Here is an 18,179-nt window from a genome sequence, read left to right on the forward strand (position 1 = left end):
GATAAGCAACAGGATAAAGACCTGCAGATGAGGGTGAGGGAGGTTGTGTGAGCTGATATGATAGTTCTTATTATCTAACATTAATAGGGAAACAGAAGAAACACAACATTGGAGGTAACTATAAAGTTTAAATTCCTTTTTTTTTTTTTTTTTGTTGGACAGTTATTTCATCTAATCACACAAATATTGTGATTAATAATTCTGCCAAGAGCCAAAAGAGCAATTTTTCTTCTCTGAAATCAGGAATTCCTGCAGAGCCTGGAGATATGTTCCCATAAGGTCTCAAGTCATGCTTTTTGAAAGAGCTCGTTCCTTTTCTCCCCTTTGTTGTTGCTTTGGAGCAGAAAAATCTGATGAAAAAAAAAGAACCCTCCAGCCTGCCCAGTGAAACTGAGATGCTGTGTGTTGGGGTTTATACATCATGGAGAAGACGGAGAACAGCCAAGAGTGAATTTGATTCTAGCCACATGGGGAGTGGAAATTAATAAGACATTTTTATTTGGAGCCTCTGACTCCTCTTAAGTGGGTTGGGCTCCTTCATATTCGCTTTCAACAAGCAAAACTGCACTACCAGGTACAAATTGGCCCAGGTATGTCAGAAACAGAGGAAGCATCCTAGGAGGAGCTGAGGGAGCATGTTCTTCTTCAGGGCAAGGGAGGTCACCAGTTTCCTAATGACTGCTCTAACCACAAGGCTAGTATGTGAATGCATTCAGAGTTTTTGTATCATCGAGCTGTTTCTGCTCATTATTATCTATTCTCAGAAGGCAGATAGCCAGCTTACATCATGCCCAGGGGTGGAAGTAAGTATTTCCTATTCGTTCTCTCTACAGTCAACAGTAAGGGTCAGGAGTGCACAATTTAGGGAGCAGAGCATCCTCTGCTGATCTTAGAGGTCCTTATCTTCTGCCACTAAACAGATTAGAACCATTCCCTTCCCCTTTGGGGGCTGTGTATGTCTAAATTTGGGTGCAAAGACACTGCTCATAGGCACAGACATTTCTAGCTCTGGAGGGTATCACGGAAGCAATACTATGTGCAAATTAATGTATCCTCAGATAACCAGAAGTTTTCTGAATGAGTGTGTTTGTGCGGACAGCTCTTTCCACAGACTTTCTTCAGCTTATCAGTACTGTAAAGTCAGCGTAAAGTTTCTGTCAGGTTGAGTTTCTGCCTCAGCAAAGCCTCAGATCTGACCTTTGGTTAGCAACAAAATTGGAATTCTAAGAGCTCAGCAGAAATAGCAGTCTACCATACAAAATAAAACCCAAGAATCGGTTTAATCTCTCTCCACATCACTAGCAAAAGTACTCATTTTCTCTGAATTCATATGCTGAAGGATGGAAAGACACAGTCTAAAAGTAGTCATAAGTAGAACAGCAACTGTGGCTGATAAACCAATGAAGGAAACAAATGTAAAGCAAATGCTACATGATATATTCTTTGACAAATAGTTGGGTGATACTGAAGTCCTTGAGTTATTATTCTTATTAAAAATATTCTGTTTGTGTTGCCTTTCTGGAGTAGTTTACTATGAAGTTTCAGAAAATACTGAATTACACTACAAGAATGTGTCTGATAAGAAAATCTAAATTAAAAAAAATTAATTCTCTGTAAACACTTTAAACCTAGATGGAAACTACATACGCTTAGCAAAAGAAACAAGATTAACAAGGTTGTGGCATGTTTTCCAGCACATTCATCACAACAGAAGTTAAGCATATCAACCCAGCATAACAGCACAAACCTCAACTATGTTTTCAAAATACAGAATGAGGAAAGCAGGGGCATATCTCTGGTCTGAAGATTTCAGAAGAAACTTTCAAATGCACAGCTAATTATTGTAATAAGTGTTACTATAATCTCTTCTAGCCAGCATGAAGAGGAATGAGATTATGTGCAGAATAAAAACCTTGAGACTGTACACTTCAGTGGGCATACCTTTCAGTCAATCAATCAGTTTCCCACCTGTAACCATTTTTCCCATCAACTCCACCTCTAAATCCTTACTGGAAATTCCATTTGCCAGTGAATATTTCCAATGTTCCAGCTAAATAGAAAATACGAAATTCTGATTATATTTTGCTTTTTTTTTCTTTTCTTTCCTTTCCTTTTTCTTGTTGTTGCTCTTTTGAGCTGGAGAACAGAAAGCCTAGAATGGAAATCCTACCATTAAATAACATCTGCGCATCATTGTTATGAACAATTCCACCTACCATCATAGCTAAAAAGGTGGAATTTGAGGTTGTAAGTAGTATTGGTCATAACTATTCAGAGGCTCATACTGACTCTAGGAGAAGTTCCATTCCAAATACACTGTTATAACTATATTCATGTCTCGTCCATGCAGCTCCCTGGCAACATGCAAACAGTAAAGTCTGTGAAGTTCCAGGTACTTTTTCAAAATTTTTCTTTCATTCTTTATAAATGCCAAAGTCAACTGAACTCACTGTAGATCAATATGCCCATTTGTACTCATTTATTGCTATCTTTTATTTCATCCGTTTTGTCAACTGAGTCAAGCAATGTCTGGGAATAAGATGTTAACTTGTTATAACTAAAATTCTGGGTAAATTACTGAGAAGGAAGAAGCACACAGAAATTTCAGTCAAAATGTAATAGCCAATAGGAAGCACTAAAGGTATCATCTGTGTCAAGACAAAATAAATATTTGTGCTCCAAAGACTAAGACAATAGAATAGTGATGACAAAAGAAGTACAACCTGCTCTAGCAAAATGTTTCCAGGTGGTTTTCACCAACAGGTTGCCTTCAAATGGTCCATTAAAACTTGAAAAGAGAAAGGACAAATTTACTGCAACAATGGAAATACCAGATCTTGAACCAACAGCTAGTTGAGGTTACGGAAATCATGGCAAAATGACAAATTCTCAGAAGGGTATAAAGCAACTCTGGAGCCTGTTGAGGCAATGTAATGGACAATGAGGACAAAATTTATTGACACAAAGGAACAGGCAGTGACAGACAAAAGTAGATGATGAATTTTGAAGAGTCTACAATTCAGGCAAGATGATTCCTTCCAAGACTTGCCATTTATGAAATAAAACCATCAATGCATTACATGAAAAAAAATGAATGGGAAAGAATGCTTGTTAACAGCAGTGGTAGCAAATTTTGATGCAGATCCTTGTCTTGCTTTCATAGGTTAAGTCATAGAAACATGACAATACCTGTGCTGGTTCAGACCATCTAGCTCAGTACTTCTTCTGTAGCAAGGACTATTAAGAAAAATAAAGTGTAAGATCATGATGTCCAACACACTTCATAACTCCACCTCAGTACTTTCCTAGCCTCCACTTGTTCTCAGCACCAGGAATTTCCCGAGCCTGTTATGTTTTGTCTGTTTATTCACCTGCTATTGGATGTCTCTTCCAAGTCTGGTCTCCCCAGGAACCTGTGTGGTCTGGCAAAGATACACAGGGCTGCTATCTTTTTCCTGAAGATCAATTATCTTTTTCTCTTTAATGTACTGGATAACCAGCACTGTGATTGCGCTGAAGTTTGATAAAGTGATGGGTAAAACCAAGAGAAAAGTTGTGCTGGTTGCAGAAAATGCACCTTATCAGAAGCCGGTGCATCGGACCATGCCGTGTACTGTAGGATACGACCTTTTTCACTCAACTCCTTGACCAGGGCAACTGAAATCTATCAGTTGCAATGCATAGAACAACATCCTTAAAACCCAAACATGTGGCCTAAGAAGAGAGACATTATCTCAGTGTGTTCCTGGCATGGTACTGCAGTCTACTGAGGGAGCTCCAAAGGACCATATTTGAGAGCTGGAAAGGTATAGCCACAAGAACACAGACCTTCAAACAGCTGCTTAACTCTACCAAGGTTGTGCTCCAGCAGCAGTTCTTCTTATGCCATCCTAATCATCCACACTTGCCTTCCCTGTGCCAGAAAAAAATATTTTGTGTTCCTAGATGGCAGACAGTTCAGAAAACAGATCTGCCTAAGAAATAATTGACCAAGAGAAACAACAAAAGCAGTTATTTTTGAGCTGGTTTGGTTCTTGGGCAGGTTTCATGGACAGGCAACTGTGCTGGCACAATAGAAAGCAAAGCCTTGGAGCAGACGTGGGCAGGCAGAGGGAACAGGACAGTCCAAACTAGTGAAGACAGGGAATAAGCACCTGTCAGACCATGCCAGGAGAATAGCAAAAAAGTGTCAAACTCAAGGGTTGAAAGAAGAAAAAAATAATAATTGAAATAAAATACAATAATAGTAGTAATAATAATAACAAATCAATAATGATAATGAAACAATAGTAATAATAATAACAACAACAACAAAAGCTGTAATGAAAAGGAGAATGAAGGGGAGAAGAATAAAATCCAAAGGGAAAGGAAAAAAAAAAAAGCAACAAGTGATGCGCAATACAGTTGCTCACCACCTGCTGACCAACACCCAGCCAGTCCCCCCCGACCAGCAATCACCCTGCCCTGGCAAATTCCCCTCGTTCATATACTGAGCATGATGTTCTGTGGTACGGAATAACCCTTTGGCTGGTTCAGGTCAGCTGTCCTGGCTCTGTCCCCTCCCCATCCTTCTTGCTGGCAGGGCCTAAGAAACTGAAAAGTCCTTGGCTTGGTATAAACATTACTTAGCAACAATTGAAAACGTCAGTGTGTTATCAACATTATTCTCATAGTAATCCCAAAACACAGAATTGTACCAACTACTGAGAAGAAAATTAACTCTATCCCAGCTGAAATCAGGACGCTAACTAAACCCAATTGAGAATGCTGTTTTCTTTAAGAGAAATGTTGACTTTTTCAATACCTCCGAGTGTCCAAAGTCAGCTTAATAAGGAAAGACAGCTCTATTGTTTTCCTGGGGGAGGATGAGGTCAATTGTGTGTCCGTGCTACAGAAGGGAAGAGGAAACAACAAACTAAAGAAACTTCAGGGTTCAGACACCAGAATATTATCTTGATCCCAGGGTTTCAGTGGAGCTCAGATTTCACATCTGGAGTGCTAGAAATAAAATCCATGTAGTTTGAATTAGCTACGGCCCAGCAGCTGCAAACATGCACAGCTCCCTGTTGACATTTGTAGGCAAACAGGCAGATGGGAGACCAAAACACACTGAGAGCACAGAGCACCCCAAGATCTCCAGGAACACCCATATGACAATGTCACTCGCTTTCGTTCAACCATGACTGGGTTCTGAAACTTGCAACACTAAAAACACCCCAGCTAATCTTGGCTAACAGCTAATGGGGACAAACCCCAGTAGCCTGCCAGCACAAGGTGTCTCTACAACCAGTGCTGCAGCTTGGTAATGCTGGGTCAAGCAAGAGGAGAGGGACTTCACGTGGGAGCATCCCTGGCCTACAGGAAGGCTCCTCTTAGGGTCCTGCCTGCTGCTGGCTCCATTCCTTAGCCCAGAGTGAGTGTGAAGAAGGGCTAAGGATGGCAGCCCCGGAATCGGACCTGAGACACCACATATGCAGCCTAAAGGGTCGTCACAGCACAGAAGCAACATGGCCATGGCACGGGAGCCAAGCTGGCTTGAGTGACAGCAACAAGGGGTGCAGCTGGAGCTGGCCCTCCATGCAGGTGCAGCGTCAGAGCAAGGGTGGCTTCAGCCTGAACGCCCACCTGAGCCCTCAGAAAAATCCCACTTTTCCCACAGCGACGGAGCACCCTGGCAAAGCTGGAGTGTGCCGAGGCTGGGCAGCGAGGCAAGAAAGTAGCAGCGACCAACCTGGCTACCTTGGCGGTCGGAGAGCTAGCCCAGCAGAATGGGGCAGCTGTTGAGATATCACTTGGATTTTCAGCAGCTCCTTTCACTGCTGCTGAAAACAGAACTCCTGGCTCAGTCAGCTGCTGGCTTGACTCGGCAGAGCATTTCTCATGCTCTTCTCCAGCATTTGTTGTTCCTCTTTTTTCCCAGCAGCTCTCACAAGCGAACTGGGCCCTTTGGCTGGGAGACAGTTCTTGGCCTGAGGAATTGGTCAGCTGGAGCTATTGCAGACAGCACGTCTCCCTCCAGCCCCTACAATCCCCTGGCCAAAGTAACACACAAACTCACAGCATCTGTAACTAAACTTCATCACATGTCAAAATCCTTATTTTCCTCCTTGAGGCATTTAGGATCACCTGCAGGCTCTGTTATGAGTGCACTGAAACCTACAGGCGCAGGTTTTCAGTGTAGGCCAAAAATAACTGTTTCCACAGCTCCCCTCAAAAGTGCTCTGTACTCACTGCTTGAAAACACTTTGCTGGCAACAAACCAGGAGCTTTTAGAGGGGGGGGGGGGGAAGAAAAAAAAAAAAAGTATCTGCTCTGCATCTAAGGCAAGGGAATTTCCAGAACACCAGGTCTTGTGAGAGGAACATGGTGATCCAGGAGGTGGCCTCGCTCAGAAAAGCAAGAGATCATCACGCTGATTGGAGTTATCTTCAAAGAGAAAAGCCAAGAGCAGTAAAATATGCCCCCTCTAAGTACGTTTGTGGTTACAGAGAAGTACATGCAAAGATAAAAAGGCACTTTGCTGCTCCACATGCCCCACAACTAGCTCAAAACACTACACGTGATCTTTATCAGTATTTATGTAGGGTGCTGCTGACTCTATTGCTCCTCACCTCCTCCCTTCTTCTCCCCCAGGCCAGGCCATAAGAGCTTCATAATGCTGCCAGGTCTAGGTCAAATTGGCTAAACACTTTTAAAACATTACAAGGATTTTTTTCCAGTTAGCCTCTTACTCAGTTGAGATAGTATTTAGCTGGCAAAGAAGTCATATGGTTATTGTTTTAAATAGCAAGGGGTTTTTTTTGCAAAATACGCACTTTGATTTAACCCTTATTAAGATATGGTCAAGAACTCTCATTTTATTCCCTATGAACGACCATCTCATACTATCCGCCAGGATCCTACTCCATAAATGGAAATAGCCACTACCCTGTATTCTTCACATCCTTGAGAGAAATGTATGTAGCGACTCCCTTCTCAAGCGCTCTAGCCCAATTCCAGCTAGAATCTGTTGTAACCGACAAGTGCAGGCACATGAGTAAGGTGGTGATTGGTTGTGAGAAGCAGCTGTGTGCCACTGAGTTTGAGGTGAGCAAGAAGCAGCCTCTTTTGGTGGGTTCCAAGGAAGAGAGAGACTGAAGAGAAGCAAGTGCATGGCCTGACTCCCACATTCCTGAATTCCCACCAAACCCACTGAGCTCCTCTCTCCCGTAACTCCCAGCTTCCCCCAGGATACCAGTGATTGCTCATAGCCTCCCCACAGCTGGAGCAGAAAATTTTCAGCTTTAGCAGCAGCATTGAACATTTAAGGGCCTACACACAAAGCACGCCTGGGGCTGCTCTTGGACCATTTGTCATCAGGTGACCTTCATAATGCTTATAATGCTTATACTACTATAACACTTTATTGCCATCTGAGTCCTTGCTACAAAATCCAACCAGCTACTGAGAGCTCCTTGAATTGATGATAGCATCACAAACCACCCTGCCCCAGCCATTCTTGCTAATTTCTTTAATCACTTTCTGCAAAGTCTCATCTTCACCATTAGTTCTGGAACTCAGAATCATTTTGCCTGAGCCACGGCAAGATTTTTGATTTGGCTGCATTTATTATTAATATTAATGTTAATAGTAAGATTATTCATATTAATATTATTTTAATACAGGCATTAATCCAAGTACAAAGTTTTGCTCCACAGAGATTTTGGCAAAGGTGCTAGATAGACTTTGAGACCACCCATCACTTCCATTTTGCAAACTCTCTTCAACTTACAAACTGTATGGCTGTAGATTAATTAAGAAAGGGGAAAAAAATAAGAAAAGAAAAAAAAAAGCTACACACCAGCAGGGAAAAGAGGGTTTGCAAGGTCCCTTGGGGCCTGGGCAGACAATCCAAGGCAAGGACTGGGGGCTGATCATTTCAGGTAGCAGAAGACACTGCCTGTGAAATGGGATTCCCAAATCATCAGAGCCAGGGAGAACATGCCAGTGCTTCCTTCTCCCAGGAATGCTGTGACATTTTCATATGGTCTTCATGACGCACCTGACTGCTCCCCTCTGATGGCAGCCCTGAGGAAATTCTTCTTCAAGGGCTCCAAGACTACTGAATCTGTCCATCTGCAGACTAGGGACCTACAAACACTTCAACATCCCAGACCCCAAGATTTTCTCACCATGTGACCATTAGATCTATTTGTTCCCAGCCCAGTGGGCTAGATATTTAAATTAGGCAAAAAAATCTCCATACTTCATCACATCAACTGAGCTGTGCTGCTCTCAGTTGCCTGGGGAGCATGTGGTTGGTAATGGTGTTCCAGCCATTATGCATGGCTGATCTGCTGGAATGCAGATCCCAGATGAAGTGGTCTCCATTCAGAGTCTTCTTGGAATAACCAATGGGAAGTGTTGTTCAACATAAACCAGTCAGATCTAATTGACACATGCTGCAGGCTGATAAACACAGCTCTACAGAGGACAACTCCCCATTTCCCAATTAAATCTGAATTAACAGATGTATGGACTCAAAGGCAAAAAAAAAATAATCTCATTTTCCACTAAATTCCCCACTAGCTCCTACAAAAGTATGGGGAAAGCACTAAAAATAATAATTACAGTATAATTCAGAACAGCAGTCATCAGAATATTATTTTTTTTACTACCTCTTGGTGTGGTTTTTCTTAGTATTGTGGCTTGGCACTATTAGCAGCAGAACTTCACTACGGTCTTCTATAAAGAGTGGCTTTTTTTAAAAGGGGAGCGCTTCAATCTCAGGCATCACTAGATGGAGGCATTGCACAGCACAATGCCAGCACAGCTCACTGCTGCAAGGTTTCAGGAAACCCACAGTCACCTCTTATGGCAGATGTTATTACTCCCTCACCAGCCATCACCCTGGGACTCCTGATCTTTCCTGTCCTCAGTTGTCTACTGTCTTGGATGTAATCCTTTCCGCAATAATATGCCAGTTCATCTCCTCATCTGGGTATGCAACTAACTTTACAACCTTACCCTCCAAAAATGTCAAATGCACCAAAGTTAGTGGTTTTTAAAAAATGACAGCAGACGGTGCTAGCACACTCTTGGCTCATTTAAATACATACATGTACCAAGCCATTCAAATCTAGGCTGAGGAGACATATTTTTATGAAAAACTTGGCTTTTCTTGCAGAAGTCAGCATGTGGTCTATTCTCTTCCCTCTCTGAGGAGAGCTAAGTCCCATTTACTTTAAAAATACAGGAATTGGAGCCAGATATCAAGCAGAACCAGATGTCATGACCCAGAAGACAGCATACACAGATGGTAGGGGGACATATGGCACACAAGTTCTTTCCCACTGTGAGTGTCCCTGTCAAGACAGCTCTTTAGCTTTTTCACTGTTTGTTCCTGTAGGCAATATGTAGGGGAGTTAACTGCCAATTTTTTTTCCCGTTTTAAAGGGACAGATAACTTATTTTTTGTAACTCCCAAACACCCTGCTTATTTGCCATTTCAGAAGTAGAATTTATAACCTCCTCCTGCAACTTCCTTACCCCTACAAAGATGCATTTGTCCTGCCGCTTCTCCTACAAGTCATTTGAAATAATGTGGTTGTGTCACACCATACCCAGGAAGTACACACCTAGCTGAGACAGTCTGAGTGTGCTTCCCTAGGAGTGAGAGGTAAGGTAAGAGTACATACATCAAATTATTTGCAAATCCAATTGCTTGTCCAAGTCACTCACTTCCACGACACAAAATGCATATTTGAAAAATAGAAAACAAACAAACAAACAGTATGGATATTACAAACAATATGCCCAAAGAGAGAAAAAATACCTTCTTGAGAATTTGAACGTGGCCCTTCCTATGTTTCAGGGAGTTTGTATATATTCACAGTATATAAACCAAAGTATATAAGAAAGTGCAAAAGATCAAGATCAGCATTAGAAATTGGAGGGACAAGGTGGCACTGGGGTGTGGGGGGTGTTACCACGGACAATGCAGGAAAAAGAAGCACTCCCCCCATACATATTGCTGGTGAGATAAGGGAAAGAGAGAACACAGATTTTAATAATTGCCAACAGAAATAAAGCCCATCAGAGAAAATGCTTAGTGGGAAAAAAATAAATTCTAATGAGACAGTGTTCAAAGTTCTCCTACCACAGCTACTGCTATGCTCACAAAAAATTTAGGGCAAGATCAAACGAGTAGCTGGGGGCAAAAATGAACTAGAAAAAGAATTTGCACAGCTCAGTCACCTGATCTGGAGCAGCAATTCAAAACCAACATTTCTGGTGCAGAAAATTCACCTTAATTACTTGTGAGCTTTCTACCTTTCTTCAGGGTGACTGTTCTCCTGACAGTCACTGCCATTGCCAAGCAGAGCTCTAGCTCCAGCTGTAATGCCACAGTGACTGGGGTGCTCTCTCAGAGGAAGTCACACTTTTTAACTGTGCCCCCTGATTCCCAGCAGACAACAGAGTCCTTTTTGCAATTAATTTAAACATGGGAAGCAATCTTAGAGTGGGCCGAAGACACAAATGGTTTGTACTAATTTCTAGCTCACTTTCAGTAACTAATGTTCAGTTTGTCTCAACAAATGCATCAAGTCCTGGTTAACATTATCCCATCTTAAAAGACAACAAAGCATACACGTCAAGTGGTATATTTTGCCTTTACTCTCAGGAATAACAAGTGTAGGGATGACAGGAGGAAACCGTTGCTCCTGTGTTTGTGCATTCTAGCATCTAAGACTAAACCAGACTCCTGGGAGTATTGTTAGGTAGCAAAGCTGCTAGCCACTGGTTTTACTTACATGTATTCTGAAGCTCTACAATGTAATACAACCTTAATTATTTCTAGGAATTTCTCTCCTTAGCTCAGGTATTATATACATCAACTGTATTCTGCTTGCTTCATCTTCAAGCTAACTGCAGCTATGGAAGGAGGTATAGTAGTTAAAATACTACAGCATCTGAACAAAAGGCAGAATAGGCTTCCCCCTCTGCAGAAGTTCAAGACACCAAGATAAAGGGGAAATGTAAAATCACCTTTGTGCTCTTCTACCTTCTAGGATGCAATAGACTAGTAAATTAAAAGGAACAAAAGAAAAAGTTAGTCAGGGTCGTCCTGTCCGGGGCCATTGTATAGACTCCACTGGGTTGTAAGAACTTGGTTTAGGTTTGGGCTCAGAGCACATGCTACTCCCCATCACATAAGCCTTTATCCAGGAATTAATAGCATCACAGATGTGTACATTAAAACATGAAACAGGCCATATATCAGCACCAGCTGCCATAAAGGTGAAAAAGTGGGATATGGGAGAAAAATTATGAAAAGAGTAGTCTCCCAGAAAAAAACCACAGTATGTTTGGAAAGACACAGTGGAATTAGAAAATTCGAAACAAGTTAATCAGAAAGCAAGAAAGAAGAGGGGCAATCTGGAGTGCCAAATAAATTGACAGGAACAAGCCAACAGAAGAAATATCATATAATTATGGCTGGAAAAGAAAAAAAAAATGGTGTAGAGAATGCTTTCAGTGTATCTTACACCACATACCATTTAGACTGTTTTCTCTGTCAGCATAGACAGACAATAAACTGAAATATATCTGCTACATCGTGGTGAAAAAATACTTTTTTACAGATAACATTGCATTTGCTTTTTCCTTCTGAAGCTATCAAGTTTCCAGAAGCAGACCTCTTGCCAAATAATCATTTGTGGAGGGTTTTTTAATAAAGAGCACTCAGCACATCTGTCTCTATGGGATTTATTTTATTATAACACAAAAAATGGTGTGGTTTTCTATGTGACTTGCAAAAAAATAGTTTCCAAGGCAAGAAGACAGAGACAAAATTCAGCTTCAAGATAAAATCCCGTGATAAAAGGATAAGCCACTTCATGTTGTGCTACATTCAACTAGTTAGCTAACAATTAACCATAATAACTGAAACCTTTCTCCCACGCTCATTTTCACACAAGAATACTAAAATGCCTACATAATCATACTTAATGTGGTTGTTTAAAAAAGTATCAGGTAGGTAAATGCTGACTCACAATTATCTGTCTTCACTTAAAAGTCCTTAGGAGTCTCCTTTAGTGGGAAAATTATTATCTTGAATATTGTAGCAAGCCTCTGAAAAGAACTATGAAAAAAGTGGCCAGAAATTGTAACAGCATATTCACAGAGGAAACAAAAAATACCAGCAGAACTCCATGCAAATCAGTATACTTATATGGAGTACTGCAAATCCTAGAGTTACTGGGGTTTTTTTTATTTCAAAGCACATGAAATTAGGATGTTGAAAAAAAAATCTACCACAGTTTCAACCTCTTTATTATTTCTCTCATTTTATATGGAAAACAAGGGTTCTATTTTTAAACACAATTAGAAAAAAAAAAACCAACTTTGAAGGAAAGTGTAATTTTCAACACACTTCTGACCAAGTTTAAGTCTAAACAGAGTGTAAAAATTTGACAATAAGGATTACCTAAACTCTCTAGGTTCCTACATTTATTTTTTAAAGATACTAGCCTAAGTGTTCTGCATTTCCAAGGAACACTGACTGAACATCTACTAGAACAATAGTACCTCACCTGATGGATCTATCATGTTCTCAATTTTCATGGCAACATCTCAGAAGAAGTCTCTTGTGAATGGAGGCTGTGGAAAATTACAAAGCTGTGAACACCACAACCAGGAGAATGAGACACTGCTCATAAGAAATATTTGCTAGACCTTCTCAAAGAAAAAGGTACCATGAAATGCTATTGCAAATCTTTCATTTAAAATATATGTTCTGCTCCTGGACCTTGCTTTCTCTCCCAACAATACAGCCCAACAAAAAGCATATTCTATAGCATACACACTTGTGAGAACCAGCTGAAAGCAATTCAGTGACAAATGTTATTCTGCCAATAAAGGTAATGTAAGAACCTACTTAACTTCAGAGAAGAACAAAAAAAGCAAGCAGAATTCACATTTGCATCCAAATGATGCCCTTCAAGGCTGGAGTGTGAAAACTCTTGCCACTTCAGACCACCTTGAAAAGGAAGAACTGCACACAGAACAGACTGGGACCCAGAAATAACAAGCTACTCCCAAGCAGGTTGACATAGGACATGCCTCTTTTTTTCTTGCAGAAGTAGATGAGATATTATTTCTTGCCATTAGCACCTGGTTAGGTTTCAGAACTGGCCATTTTCCACTCTCTCCAGGATACCCATCCCAAGCACAGTCCTTTGACAGATTCTCCGTGAATTTCTGTGCTTGTAGTTAGTACAGTTGAGACATGGAATGGGAGCATCTGGTTTCCAGAGTAGCAGCACAGTCTAGAAAGCTTCCAGTTTGCATGAAATCTGAAATATTTTCAGTTTCCTGACCATTTCAAGAGACTAAGTTTAGAAAACACCCCATAGACCAGATACCACAGAATTATTCCATAAATGTGTAAAAAGCCACAGATTCCATTCCATTTGCTGAACACAGTTAGTACCAACTGTTCAGCTAAAACACATTTAATGTTGTGAGGAGTTTTAAATATACCTATGTCATGTGTTTCCCCAACCCCTTCAGGAATCAAGGATAAGGTCTGCTGCTCAGGAGGGCACCCCAAAGCAGATTCTTGCAGTAATGAGGAAGTCAGACAATGATGGAGAAGCAACAAGAAGAACAGAATTACTAGGAAAATGCTGACAACAGACAGATTTTTAATTTATCAACTGCAGTTTCAATTTTTTAAAAAGTGGACTTCTTAGCTGCTTCTTCAGTTGATATTACATTTATAGGACCATTAATATTACAGGACCATGCCTATTTAATAATTTACCACCATCAACAACATGTACCTCTTGTATCTGTGCAAGACTAACACAACAAATTGTGTCACTATCCAAAACCCAGAACAGAAATAAAGCTGGACAGTTTTTCTTTTAGGGTGTAATTTGGGGAAGGGATGAGTAGGTTTTACTCCTTGAAGAAAACACTTACTTTGTAATATAAAGAATTTGTGTAAAAAAACCACACATTTCAGAATTACCTTCTCAGTATTATTTTAATAAGCGCATTTTAACTTCCCATTGCTGCAGAATTGTTCCAAGTTAGGGGCAACAAACACATTTCAGAAGAAGATACCTTTTTCCTGGATGGCATTTGATAACGCACATTTTTCCAGAATTTTGTATTTGCTGAACAGGATTTCTCTGAGAAGTCCCCTTTCCATTGGATAGCTCCATGTTTTTGCTTAACGTATCTGATTGATTCCGGCATGCTTGTGTAGTCCTGTATTTCATCCATTTCTATAAGAATCACTTGAATCCCATCACGGATGAGAGCATTATACATAGCTAGCTGTTGTTCAGCAGTGTCTTCTAGCAGGCAGCAACTAGATGTTTCTGATCCCAAAATAATCATCAGTCTTCTGCTTTGCTTAAGGGTTTCATCAGCAACACTGACCACAGCTGTAAGTAATGAAGGAACGATCAATCAAAGTTTGCACAGAAACTTTGCATTTCTTCATTTTAAGATTGCAGATATATGGACCAGTGGCTGGCTCAGAGGACTGGTAAATTTAAGATCTCCACATTCATGATTTATGAACCATTGCATGAAATTACTGATAATATTTTTTTTTTCAGTCCCCAGGAGCAGATATCATTCAAAAAACGCTCAACAATGTTAATATTGCTGCTAAATCCTCATTTATTCATCACTAAAATAAAGGCCAGGCCCTCATAATATCAGAACAGGATTTGTGGTAAGAAACCAGAAGATTTTAAAATAAAGAAATTGTTCATTGGATAAATTGATAAATTATCCATTAAAAATAAACAATTAAGCTTTGTTTTCCCAAAATAGGCATTTTTAGACTGTATATCTCATCTTCTAACCCAAGAACAATGTGTCAAAAGACAACCTATTAACTCTACTAATTAAAGTATACCTTCTCCTGGTAAATCATCCCTTCCCAATATAAAGAGATTATATCCACACTGTTGTTCTAAAACATCAGGGAGTATTCTACGAACAAAGGTTTCCAGACGATAGAAACTTCTGCCTCCACTGCTTTGTGTGTACAGGACATATGCATCATATATTTTCCCATCTAAAACAAACACAAATGTTTCTATTAAAAAAAATCTAAAACACAGCAACGTGCCTTTATTTCAAAGTTTTATTTTGGACTGTTTAAAAATAGTGATGGGGGGCTGATTCACCCAACTGACAGAATAATGTCAAAGCACTAAAATGCCCTGCAAATCAAAAGATAGGTGATCAGCCACAGAACCAGACTTCTTTTCCCACCATGGGGAGGGATATGCACAAGCAAGCTGGATGCAAGACCCTGGACCTGCAGGAGGAAGCCTCCAACCCCACAGGTGCTATGATAACGTGTCCTCTTGCAGGACTTTCCTCACCACCTCTCCTGAAATAAACTCAACAGCAGTTATCTCCACTTCCGACTAACCACAAGAGAGGGTGGAAAATGGCAATTCTTTCTTCTTTTTCTTTTTTTTTTTTTTCTTTTTTCTCCATTAGAACTCTGTTAAAGTGTTCTGGGGAAACTGAACTTTTAACCAGAAGTTGAAATAACTTTTCTGTGAAAATGTTTAGAATAGCCATGAGAAAAAATTACTACTATTTCAACACACATAGCCCATTTACTTTCAAGCTATGGGGAACTTCAGACAGTCTAATTCTGAGCACTGCCACACAAAAGATCTATAATGTTGCACTTATTCCAATTTTTTCACACCTGTCCAATGTATTAGTCTACACCACAGCAATCAAAACACATAAGAAAAATCACAGAATACAGAACAAGTAGTATTTTTTCTCTTCAGCATGTAAACATCAAAACTGACAGGATTTTAAAGAGAAGTGTTGGGTAAAAGAGAGAAGTTGCAAAAAAAAAAAAAAAAAAGGAAACCAACGAAATTAATCTCTGAGAAAATGAGTGTCTCGTTTTCCATATAAATATTTAATGCATGTCTTTAAACAGCTAGTTTACAGGATGCAGCTCTGCTGACACCTATTGATCATCATCAGAGTGACCATAAATCTGCATGTAAACTACAGAAAAGCAAAGAGTAGCATGTAAATTTAGGAATAACCTGGAGTTCTTTTTGACCTATCTCACCACCACTACCTTCAATATAATGCAGTGTTTATTACCTCTTCTATGATTATATTTTTTACGCATATGACTGAAAAAAAATCCCCCCCAAAAAACATTTTTGTGCATTTCTGAAAATTCCTCAAGGTAATTCCACATACATTCTACTAAATAATCACGTTGTTTAGAAGTAGTGGCAAATGAAAAAAATCAATAGTTTTTTTTTATAGAAACTAACATACCTGGTCACATTTACATACCTTCCTTACTTGTAAAGGCACAGACAGAATTACGGTACCAAAGCACCAGCTCAATCTTGAAAATGTTGTAGATTATTAAAGTAGTAAATGTTAAAATCAACAGAGAGACAAGCCCTCCAGTCAGCCATCTTTGTATATTAGGAACTGCACAAAAAAAAAAAAAAAGAAGATTGCTTTTTAAATATTGAATTTGTCAAAATCTGATCTTTCATACAAATGTAATACAGATTTGAGTATCGTATTTTCCACTTCTATTTACCTATTTTTCTAATAAGGATAAATACACTACTACAGTGATTCCTTCCCTATGCAGAGGTACATGCATATGTAACATGCAAACTGTAAGCCATCTGTCTTCTATGAACACAATATATAGGCACTTGGTATCAAAACCCGTTCTAGGGAAGTCAAGGCAAAGACAGGCTGAAAAAATAACAGTATTTCTTACCTCTGTGTTTTAACATAATATAGGACGCAACTTGCCCAAAGGCATTTGAAGCCTGACATACAAACGGGTGTTCATAATCTTCACTATTCACTTCTGAAATTATGAGCTTCACAGAATTCATAGGGCGTCCATCGTAAGAAGTTTCCTCCCTATCCAAAAGGCAACAAACAGAGCCATAAAACCACAGCCCTTTCTGGAATGACTTCATCACTAACAGCTGCAGCATGACAATGGTTGTTTCTACAAGACTCTTATCTTACCTGGAGCTGTGCTTCCCCAAAGGAATATAAGGTTTCTATAGCTCAAAGTACAAAAATACACCTTACAAACCTAAGCAAACCCCTGTTATGGGCCTCCCAGCCCCTCCACGAGCAGGCGAAGAGAGAGAAATTCAACAATGTGATACAACACAGAGTGAGGCCCTGGTTCAAGATGTCATCTTGCAGTAAGCTGCTCTGGGACAGGGAGGGCATCAAAAGAGGTGACCAGCAGCAGACACCACCAGCTCACAGTGCGAGTGCAGCTGCAGGGAGTGGAGTATCCACTGTTGCTTCACCCCATGGATCAGAACCAACTTGTAACAGCTGAAGTGTCAGGCTACACCATTAAGAGACACAGATTATCCCACACACATTGTACAAGGGCACAAAAGTGCTCATGATGCTGCACATTTAGTCACGTGTACTGTGATGTGTGAACTAAACAACTTTTTAACCACCATTTAAAATGCAAAATAAAAGTTTGAAATATATCATAAAGGGCATATATAGGACAACATGGATCACTTTCTAAGCAAAAAGTTACAGTAATTTGAACACTAATAAAGAATGAATGAATTAACATTACTAATGCAAATGACTAATTGTTGCAAAGATGATCATTGAAGTGCTAGAAAGTACAAAAAATAACATTTCTTTTATGATATCAATTCAGTGACCATGTGCCTCTGCATTATAGCCCAATTGTTTATGGCATTACAACTCTTCATGACAGTAAAATACATTACTTTTGTATAGGGTTTTGTCTCGGTGAACACTCAAAGAATTCAGCATTTTATTTCCCCCTTTGTTTTATGATGAGAACTTATTTCTCACCTTATTCTTACTTTGACAATATCATTCTCATTTCTCCATCAGTTTCTCGGTCATAGATTGTGATAATTTTTAAAAAATTCTCAAGCACTATTTTTTTCATAGCACCACTATGAGATGAGGACTGCCAAAAAAACCTTCAATTTTTAGTTCCCAAGCTGTCATACCTATGAAAATTTCAGATCGCCTCCTGCCCCAACTTTAGTTGCTTTTCCAAGTCAGGTCTAATTTCTTCTATCCATTTAACCTGCTTTTCACCTCCACCTTATCTCTCAGCTGCCCTTCTC

The 18,179-nt window shown here is 39.9% G+C and overlaps 1 protein-coding gene across 3 annotated transcripts in view; it reads right to left on the minus strand.

Annotated features, from left to right (window-relative positions):
- The window catches only part of LOC121083874 (interleukin-1 receptor type 1-like), a 31,668-nt gene that overhangs the window by 696 nt on the left and 12,793 nt on the right, over window positions 1–18,179 (minus strand). For 2 of the 3 annotated variants that reach the window (XM_040584686.1, XM_040584685.1), the window contains exons 9-12: window positions 16,802–16,950; window positions 16,354–16,497; window positions 14,921–15,082; window positions 14,113–14,438 (exon numbers count right to left, since the gene is read on the minus strand). In XM_040584686.1, coding sequence (XP_040440620.1) covers window positions 14,113–14,438; window positions 14,921–15,082; window positions 16,354–16,497; window positions 16,802–16,950 — 781 coding nt within the window. The remainder of the gene's footprint in view (window positions 1–14,112; window positions 14,439–14,920; window positions 15,083–16,353; window positions 16,498–16,801; window positions 16,951–18,179) is intronic. The other variant, XM_040584687.1, reaches the window with a different exon arrangement.

The sequence above is a fragment of the Falco naumanni genome, chromosome 2 (genome assembly GCF_017639655.2).
Source record: "Falco naumanni isolate bFalNau1 chromosome 2, bFalNau1.pat, whole genome shotgun sequence".
Classification (NCBI taxonomy): Eukaryota; Metazoa; Chordata; class Aves; order Falconiformes; family Falconidae; genus Falco; species Falco naumanni.